The following is a 10,674-nucleotide window of genomic DNA, read 5'->3' on the forward strand; positions in this document are numbered from 1 at the left end:
TATGCAACATATAAACATAAAATGATGTTACATCGATAATGATGTGGTAATTATGACAATAAATTAAAATCAAAATTTTATATATAAAATTGCACAAAATAAAAATTTATGTATAACATTTCATATTAAACTAAAATTCACGTCTTGATATAATATTTATCCCTTATATAAATTGAGAATTTTTACAACTATAATGTTTGATATATTTTAAGATAGTTAAAATATAATTAATTTAAAATTGTTATATGAAATAAAATTGTATAATTTAATAAATTAGATAAATTTTAAAAAGACCGTCTAGAATTACGTATATATAAACACTTGTTCTATCAATTTAAAACATTATTACATCGGAAAGAGAAATAAAATTCCTTATTTCAAACCCACACCAAAAGTACCGATTTGATAACATTCTTTTATGAGCATAATAAATAGGGTTAAAATTAAGATGCGTGATCGATCAACCTTGCCCACCAATATTTTATATATATTCATGTGTTGATGAAGTTAGTTGTCATAGTGAAGTGGAAGATTAGTGAAGCTAATATATATTCATTAACGATCAAAGATATCAGCTGGAGGAATGAAGGAATCAATGGAGAGTCCTTGAACATTGAAAACAACATCGTCAATGCTCCAAAATTCTTCCATTCGACTCCTGCTGTGCTGCATCGACAGCTCCCCGAATCGGAAAACAGTGGCGATCGACCTTCCTTGATGCGCTATCAACACGCCATCCACATCTCTGTAATCTCCGATGCAGCTTCCGATGGTTGTTTCCCAGTAGGCACAAGCACACCCACCTTCATTCTCTTCTTGGGTTTGAACTCTGGTTAGATGGGAGTCCTCTAAGTATATGAGTAACCCACTCTTTTGGGAAAAGTAGCCGTATAATACATGCCTCATTACCTCAGCTGGTCCTTCGTTTCGTTCCATCACCGCTGCACGGTCGGCGCATACTTTTAGGACGAAGCAATCTTCGTCGCCTATTCGTTTCTCGCCTAAACATTGGGCTTTAGCAAATAAGCTGGCAGTTGTCTTTGGATCTAGACCCTGAATTCATCATCCCCGTTAACCCCAGCTTTGTGTAATTAATGAAATACAAGACAATGTCTTAAGTCTCGTATATCAAAATTGATTTATATATAACAAAATTAACTCATCAACTATGAAATTTTATATACAAAATATTTTTACCTTTTGAAATTATCACATCTTAAAGATCCAAAACAAGACGGGACTCTCATATGAGAGAAAGAAAAGGTCATTCCGTTTTTGCTTTTTCTAATTAAAAAAAAATTAGGATAGCGTTTGGATGAAGGATTGGAAAGTAGGATTTCATTTTTTTGTCAAGTTATTTATTTATTTATAATTTCACATGAATTAATTGATTAGAGTAAAAATATTGAGAATTCCAAAATTACATAAAAGATCTCTTAAAAGTTTCACCACATTAAGAGGGTATAATTGTAAAAGCTTATTTCGGAATCGCATTCGTGGAATTTCATTTATATTTATAATTTTAACAATATTTACCTACAATCATGTAATGGGTTATACTATGAAGTTATAAGTTAACTATTTTCGAAGACTGAATAAGTTGGGATACATTTTATGTATGATATTAACGGTATATGTTGGTTGGATCTAAAATTTGGGATTCGCCCAATCTATTTATATTGTAAATATTTAATTTAAGGTGGTTCAGACTCACATTGATTTCTTTTTCTATTTTTTAGAAAAATGATATTTTATTTAATATTTAGAAAATTTATATATTTTTCTTTTATTATTTTTAAAAAATTTAACATGTTTTTCAATATTTATATTGTAATATTAGATATTTAATTTTTCATATAATATAAAAACATAATATATTAATATAGGAGAAAATCAATATGCTTTTAATTTAAATGTAATCGGATATGGGTTCGAGTGCGCTGAAGCGCATTATCCTCTTATTTATGGGTTAGGGGGGACTATAGGTAGTTGTAAGTATTGTGTAAAAAAATGATCAGAACTTATAATGAGATTGTTCAAAAAAATCATCGAGTTAAAGTTAATCATTCTTTTAAAATAGCTTGATTTATTTTATTTTATTTATATCTACTTTTATTTTATAAAATTCTATTCAAAATAAAATAAATTCTCTTGTGATTGTTAACCCTCCCATTACTAAAGTTTTTGAACATGTGTAATTGTATGTATTTGTCACCATTCCCATAAATTGGACAGCAAAAGAGGAAAAAGGATTAGACAAATAGTAAAAAGGGGATGATTTGAGATGAAGTGAATGAATAAATAAATAAATAAAAGAAGGGGGGAAATACCCATAAAAGCAAAGCAAATAATACAAGGTATGGTAAAGAGGGAAAAGCAAAAGGAAAAAAGCAAAAGGCCAAAAAGCAAAAGGCAGAAGGGTGGCAATCCCAAGATGGAAGTGGAGGGTATTGATAGATGTACGTGATTGAGCAATTATCATACATGAGATGTGATGATGTCAGCTTCCAAATAATATAATCCCTACCCTCCGATTTATTTCCTTTCCCATGTTAAAGAAAAGAAAATGTGTCTGCTAAAGCATGAGACAATCCCTCCATCCATCCTTCTCATTTATATTCCCATTTTCCTTGGGGTTCTCCTCTTCATCTCCCTTCTTATTTTCTCTTTCTTTGCTTTTCAATTTATCACTTTCCTAATCTCCAAACTCAATTACTTAATTAATTTCTTTTCATAAAATTGCATGGTTAAGTGGTCATCTAAATACATCAAAGCTATATCACACATAATGTATTTAACAAATATAACAATATAGCCAATGAGATCTTTATATTGTCACTAAAGTAGGGGTTTTAAGATTTTTAACCTTGATGTTTAAATTTTATTATATGAAAAATGTGTGCTTTAACTGTCAAAACCTTTAAAAGGAATGAAAAATACATATATATAAATGCTCTGAAACTTATGTCATTCTGAGTATTACAATAAAAACGATGTCAAGGTGCAATCAATTTTATTAATTAATTTAGTTGAGTTTAATTAATTAATTCGAATTACTCAATAACTATAATTTATATGGAAATTAATGATATGTATTTTCAAGATTCTAATACATTTAATAATTTGCATTACAATTATATCTATATTAAAAAGTACTTAAACTAATACATTTTGTTTAATAAATCTTCATCTTAATTTTTACTACAAAAATAGTATAAGGACTTCTTTAAACTAAAATTAATAGTATAGTGTTTTTGATATATTAGCCATATTAATAAAAAAATACCGGATGTATTTATACGAATTATTAAAGTTAATTACTTGGCCAAACAAATTATTGAAGTGACAATGTTGGTTTTAGTGATTATTAATTATGAATTTTTTTCTCCTTCTTCGTTAATTTGTTGTAGTTTATTAATGTTAAATCAAAGTAGGAAATTTGAAAAAAAAAAAAACCAAGAAAGGTAATAATGGTAAGGAGAAAAATGAATGAAGTAGGTAGATACCTGGATAATGCGGCGCAAGGGACGTTGAGGACCCTTGGCAGCATGTGTGCCAAGCCAAGATGTGTGTCGCCACACTGTTTTGCCATCGCTGCCGGCAATAACCTTGTTGCCTCCAACAACAAGCTCAAGAGACCACATCTCAGGCTTCATTTGCCAAACCACAAAGCACCCACCCATTTCTTCACTCCTTGTCCCTAAACTTTTCACGATGTTCTTCCCTTTCCCTGACCCTCTTGATATCTCCGTCTCACAACATATCATCTTCACCCTCCCTGTTGCATACATGTTTTTCGCCCCACATTTCTGCCGCTGTTTCAAGCATCCTGATGCTGCCAAATATTGTTGTATTATGTAATGCGCTGTCGACGTTTCCTACACCATCAAAACACATATATAAGATAATGTACAATATGGCAAGATTATATATGTGAAACTTACGATAGGAATGTCTTTGAGGCGAATGTGATGAATCGGGTGATTAAGTAGCGGAATAGGGGCGAGAGGGCAACCCAAGACGCCAAGCAAAAGTCTTAAATCGTGCCTCCTGGCAGGAGGTATGCTTCCGTTTCCGTAAAAATAATTAGACATGGAAAAGCTAGTTGGTGATGATGAAAAAGACGATCCCTTCTGTGTTCGAAACCATTCTCGGATTACTTCCCAAGATCTCTCCTTCTTGTTTCCTTCTTCTTGCATTTCTGGGTCCATTGGTCCTTCCAATAATGGCGTTAGTGTCTGCGTGTACCAGCTTTGCTTCCTTCTTGCTCTTGTCCCCATAGATTTTGATCGATAAAACACAATTCAGTATATATATATATCTCCTTTTTCTCCAAAGAACTTAGAGAGTGTGAGATATATAAAGATTAAAGAAGCTGAGAAACTAATAGAAAAATGGGTTTTTTTTTATGACAAGATTGAAGAAGAAGGGACTGCTTAACCGTTCAACTAGAGAGAGAGAGAGAGAAGACCCGGGGGAGGGGGATATGTTAATAATAAATAAACGAATAAAACCCAAAGCACAGTCGCATGTTGGTCTGTCTTTCTCTTTTTCTTTTTTTGTATTTTAATGGAGTAACTTAAGGAAAAAGAGTTGTTAGATATCCGAACTTTAATCTTTTAAAATTTAATTTGTATGAACATTTTCTATCTTTACCTTTAATATTCTTTTTGGCTTTTGAACTTGGACTTGATATTTATAACAATAATAATTTTAACATGTTGTGAAACTTTAAATATTGTCTTGAGCAAACCCTTTTTGTACAATCAGGCAGAGTGTCCTTTCTAGAGGCCCGCATTGCCTTTCATTTCCCACCAAATTAATTTGCTAAGGTTGCTGAAGGACTACCTTTCTTGGAAAATGAAACCATATCATACACCACATTAATTATATTATCATTTTGATTACTCCGCCACAATTATAATTAATACAATGTCTAGTATATATGTTTTCAATCTTTGAAACAATTAATGGCCTATTTGTTTTGCTTTGGCCAACAACCTTTTGAAATTCATTAGGTGGCCATCTCGGACTTGACTCTTGAGCAAAGTAACATAAACTTTCTTTGATGTTGAAACAATAGCTAATGGATTTGAGGTACAAATTCATTTGTACTAGATCATGAAAACATATATAGGATAAAGTGTATCCAATCAACTTATAAATTTAGTTCATGATTACCATTATTAAACATGAGTTTCATGTTGCCTTTCAATTAGTATCTATTCAAGAAAATAGATACTAGGTATTTGGATTTGTTAATGTGAGCTTGGGTCAATATAGATTTGGGTTGATAGTTGAATTGTGAAAGTGAAAAAGAAAAAAGAAAAAAAAAAGAAAGAGTTATGGGAGCATTAGAGTTGTGAAAATATAAAGACTTACAAGAGAAGAGGAAAAAAAAAAGCCTAAATTAATATTGGTTTGAGGATTATGTAAACACTAAAAAAATAAAAGATGATTAATAGTTAAGTTGTCCTAAAGTTTTCTTCAAGAGCCTTTTTATGCTTGCCTTTCCTTTGCCTATCATGTGATTTTCCTCGCATTGGAGTCCAAGTTGTTTTGGGATTGACTCCTTTTGTAACACCTCATATATGTCCTGATGACTAGTACGGTTAGGAGATGTTACCAAATACTTTCTTAGCTTATACAAAAAGCTTCTTTCAAAAAACGTCATTTAAGAACTTAATAAAATTCTCTTTAAAATATATTCTAACCTTTAAGAAGCTTGAATGCATTTTTAAAATCATTTTAAAACATTTCTCATGTGTTTGGACATGCACAAAATATAAAATAGGGTTTTAGGGGCTCAAAACGATAAAAAAATTTAAGTTGCACATGTGCAGAGACTACAAGTCTCGAAACTTAGGCAGCAAGTGTTAAGACTTGGCTTGTAAGTCTCGAGAATTAGCTCAAGACTTAGGTACAGAACTATAGATTTTTAGCTTTGATGGTTGATCTATCATAATTCGGTGTAGCAGATTAAACTAGTTTTCGCATTCAAGGAGCTTGAATACAAGCATTTTCGTTATGTTTTAGTTAAGTTTTATTAGTTTTATTTACATTCAATAAAATGTACAAATTGAGTCTTTTATTGACCTTAGGGGCCAAATGAGGCCTAAGGGAGAGCTAATGCACTTTGTAAGTGTACAGGAGAGCTTTAGAAGGCGTACTAAACAAATACTGGTCATTACGTCGAAACACGGGATGTTCAATGTCACAACATAGGGAGCAAAATGGAGAAAGCTCAAGACTACCTTCGATGTCGTGACACAGATTGAGGGTGTCGCGACATACCTCTGAAGATAGCCTAAGAGGAGTATACTAATTGCCAATTTGCGACACATGTCCTGGTGTGTCGCGACATCAACTCTGTGAAGGAAATTAAACACGAAGCAGAGCTGTTTTCGTCTGCACAATCAAACTTAAAGCTCGAGAACATCAACTAACCTAGGGTTAAGGATGACCACTTAGAATCTATAAATAGGCTCCTTTAGCACATGTGATGGACACCATTCACTTAGGTTAGATTTTCTTTAGTAAATGTAGTTTAGTTTTTCTTTCGTTTTTAGGTTTTAGAATTTATTTCATTTGTTCTCCGTTGTTCTCAAGACATCTGAATTATGGAAAGCATTCAAACTTTGTGGATTTGCAATTAATCTTAATATAATAAGGCTTTTTCATATACTCTATACTATCAATTTAATTAGCATGCTTTCTCTTTATATTGGTTCTATATTGTTTATGAAAACCATGAGGAACTAATCCCTCTATGGGGGATTAGCGAGCGGAGGTATAATCTATTAACTATTTTGTAGGGTTACTCAACGGGTCAGCTGTTTGGGAAAGGAGGAACATGAAACAAACCCTAGGCCTGACAACCCCAGAAAGTCATCAAGGTGGGAATTAACCCAAAATTGGTATGACCCATTCATGAATACCTTCACCCTAAGCCAGTTTGGACTGTGAGGTCAGAAGATAAGTAGCCTTTGCTAACTTGTTACATTAGTGGAAGATCGAAAGATCCTGCTAAAGTAGCGACTAGTTGATTGACGAGGAACCTGAAACGACAATTGATGGGGACTATCGAACTGAGTTAATCACCCATAATCAAGATTTGATTCATTCTCATTTTCTATCTCTTGAAGTTTATTTCTTTTATGATATTTTATTTTATTATTATAAAAACCCTAAAAACATTTTATTTTATGTTTTTGTGCTAGAACTAATTTAAAGTACTCATTAAATCTTTTAGTGTTTAAGTTAGAATTAATTTAGCGCTTGTCTCCCTTGGGTACGATCCTCGGAGTACTCACCTACTTTGTTATAAAACTATATTACAACTCAACTCGTATACTTGCAGATATCGCCTCATATTTCTATTTTTTATTGCAATATTCACACTTTAGACGTTAGTACGTCTGGAGGCAGTCAAGTTGCTGGCACCATTGCCGTGGAGGCAACGTCACTAGTCTATTTTTAATTTTTGCACGTAAAAGAATAGTTACGAAAATTTTAAGTTATAGATGCGATTTTATTTTAATTATTACTACTAATCTTTTCTTTCTATGTTAGTGTATAACTTGTAGTAGGGGTACACCTATTGTAGCAGTCACAAATCTAAAGAGAATAATCCCAAAAAATTGTCGACAACAACAATAGCAGCAACAACAGATGCAAGATCTACCACCACCTGTTGTAGGTAACGTACCATGTGAAAATCCACTGTTCGGTGATACTAGCGATAACGTCCTAGTAAACCTACCAACACCATAGCTACCCGCAAACATACACATGGCTTGGAACGAAAGACCCTAAGGGATTATGCCTTACCAAGTCTAGACATGGTTTAGGAAAGTATAGCAAGGCCAGTAATTACAACTAATAACTTTGAGATAAAACCGGTGATGATTCAGAATAATCTGTAGTTTAGGGGCACTATGACAGAGGACCCTAATCAGCATTTAAAATGGTTTCTCCAACTCTATGATACTTTTAAGTATAACAGGGTCACTGATGATGCTATTCGTCTTCGGTTGTTCCCTTCTCTTTGATTGATAATGCCTTTTCTTCGTTAAACTCGCAGGCATTAAGGTCTATCACAACATGGGGTAGATTCATATCTTGCCTTTGTTTCTTTGGAATGGAACTTGTTTTGTGATTCTTCAAGTTGAACAGTGGATTGTGTTTTTTTTTTAAACATGTTGGCAACCTAAAACTTAACATAAGATGACAACAACAAGTAATAATTTCCCAAAATCTAGTCAGAAATAATTCAACATTAACAATTCATGTGCAATTGAAAAAGTTAAACAAATGAAATCTAAATAAAGTTTTTTGGGAAAATGGAATTTCTTACCACCTTTTTTTATTAACCGTTAAAAACACAAAGGAGCAACTTCAGAATACAGCAAAGTGGTGGTGTTAGGTTGGGGTTTTAGGGTGATCAATGGCGGCTTGGGTAGTGGTTTGGTTAAAGGTCAAGTGCGACAACTTGGTGGTTTAAGAGAGTAAAAGTTACGATTTAAGAAACTTACTGGTGAATTTTTTTTTAGAATTGAAGGGTGGCAGGTTGAGGGTTTATGGAGGGTGAATGACTGAAGGTAGGTGGCAGGTTGAAGGTGCACTGTTGATTGCTATTGAAAAGGACAGGCGCTACTGGTTTTGCAAGTTGTAGCATCGAGTTTGGAGAAAATGGTGTTAGGAACGGTAGTGGAGAAGTTTGCTAAGGTGGCTAGCGATTTTAGGAGATGGAACAAGGTGTAATGTGTGACTGCTAGTTGTATTTGTTGGTATAGAGAGGTGGTGAGGTGTGGTGCAATGATGCAAGGAGTTTGCTAAGGTGGCCGATGACTTTAGTAGGTGAAAGAAGTGTGATGTGCGGCAATGGAGGGTTGAAATAGGGCCGACAATGGATTGAGGGTTTATGGTAAAGGGGCAAACGATTGGAAAAGGAAGAGGGATGAAAAATTGCTAGGGATTAGGGTGTTGCAATTAAGGGTCTAATTCCAAAATTTTATACTACTTAGTAAAAATAAAAAGCGAATATTATTAATCATAATTCTATTGAAATTCTAATAACAAATAATATATATAATTACTTATAAAATATGTGTTTATATATATTTATTATGTGTTAGTTGCTTGAAAAATATTTACAAAACACAACCATTTATTTAAAATAAATAAATAATGTAACTGCATGTGCAAATTAAAAAAGCAGAAAAATTAGGTTAGAACTAACCTTTTATTGAACAAAATCAAAGTTTTATTAAAACACTTAAACAATACTTTCTCGAGAATTATATAAAAACAATTCCTAGTAAAGATTGGAGAGGTCACAAGTTATCCTCCTTAAAATCTAATATCCTAGATGAAATTTCTTTGAATATAATAGTTAAAAAGATAGTGTCTAAGTTGGTTATTTGAAATCAAAGGGAAAAGTTTAAAGATCCAATAAAAAAAAAGAGTTTTTATTTCACTCATCTTTATCACCCCAATAATGTTTAAGGCGTTGACCATTGACTTTAAACTTACCTCCCTTAATGTCATGTAGTTCAACAACCCTGTATGGAAAGACTTGACAAATGGTGGATGAACCGGACCAACGAGATTTGAACTTATCAGAAGAGAACTTTAATCTGGAATTGAACAACAACCTGTTGACCTACTTCAAACTCGCAGATTCAGATGTGTTTGTCATGCCATATTTTTAGTTTCTCTTTACATAGCTTGACATTTTCATAGGAAAACATTTGAAGTTCGTCTAATTCTTTGGGTTAAAGCATTTTTTTCTCTCTGGCAAGCTTGAAATCCATATTAAACTACTTGAGAGCCATGTAAGCTCTATATTCTAACTCCAAAGGCAAGTGATAGACTTTCCCAAAAACTAACTGATAGGGAGACATCCCTAATGGTGTTTTGTAATCTATCCGATAGGCCCACAAAGCATCATCCAATCTCTTGGCCTAATCTCATCCGTTTGGACGGACTACCTTCTTGAGTATACCTTTTATCTCCTTATTTGCTAACTCAACCTGCCCATTTGTTTGTGGATGGTAAGTTGTGGCAATATTATGTTTCACTCCATGTTTTTCGAGCAACCATTTCAACCATTTGTTCACAAAATAGGACCCTTCATAACTGATGATAGCCCTAGGAGTTCCGAACCTTGTAAACACATGTTTTTGTAAGAATCTCATCACTATATTGGCATCATTTGCGAAACACACCTCGGCCTCAATCCATTTAGATACGTATTCCACTATTATTAGAATGTATTGTTGCCAAAAGAAGGAGGAAAAGGACCAAGAAAGTTAATAACCTAAATGTCAAATAATTGTACCTCAACAACGTTTGTTCGTGGCATATCATTTCTGTTAGATATGTTTCCAGTCCTCTGGAATCGATCACAATTCTTTACCTAAGCATAAATGTCTCCGAACAAAGTTGGCCAAAAGAACCCAACTTGTAAGGCTTTGCTCGCAATACATGATCCTCCGATGTGTCCCCCACTTGGAGCTGAATGACAGTGATATAAAATTCGTTTACCTCATTTTCTACCACACATCTCCTGATCATTTGGTATATGCATTGTTTGAATAGGTATGGTTCCTCCCAAAAGTAGTATTTCACATTGTGAAGAAACTTTTTCCTTTACTGGTACGACTTATTAGA

The 10,674-nt window shown here is 33.2% G+C and overlaps 1 protein-coding gene across 1 annotated transcript; it reads right to left on the bottom strand.

The window, feature by feature from the left end:
- Window positions 1-532: 532 nt before the first annotated feature.
- Window positions 533-4,483, bottom strand: LOC105766238 (uncharacterized). The gene is made up of 3 exons (XM_012585616.2): window positions 3,945-4,483; window positions 3,507-3,878; window positions 533-1,053 (listed from the first exon to the last, which is right to left on the bottom strand). The coding sequence occupies exons 1-3, from the start codon at window positions 4,278-4,280 to the stop codon at window positions 556-558; spliced, it is 1,206 nt and encodes a 401-aa protein (XP_012441070.1). The 5' UTR covers window positions 4,281-4,483; the 3' UTR covers window positions 533-555.
- Between the last annotated feature and the right edge of the window lie 6,191 nt (window positions 4,484-10,674).

Source organism: Gossypium raimondii, chromosome 5, assembly GCF_025698545.1.
Source record: "Gossypium raimondii isolate GPD5lz chromosome 5, ASM2569854v1, whole genome shotgun sequence".
NCBI classification, from domain to species: Eukaryota; Viridiplantae; Streptophyta; class Magnoliopsida; order Malvales; family Malvaceae; genus Gossypium; species Gossypium raimondii.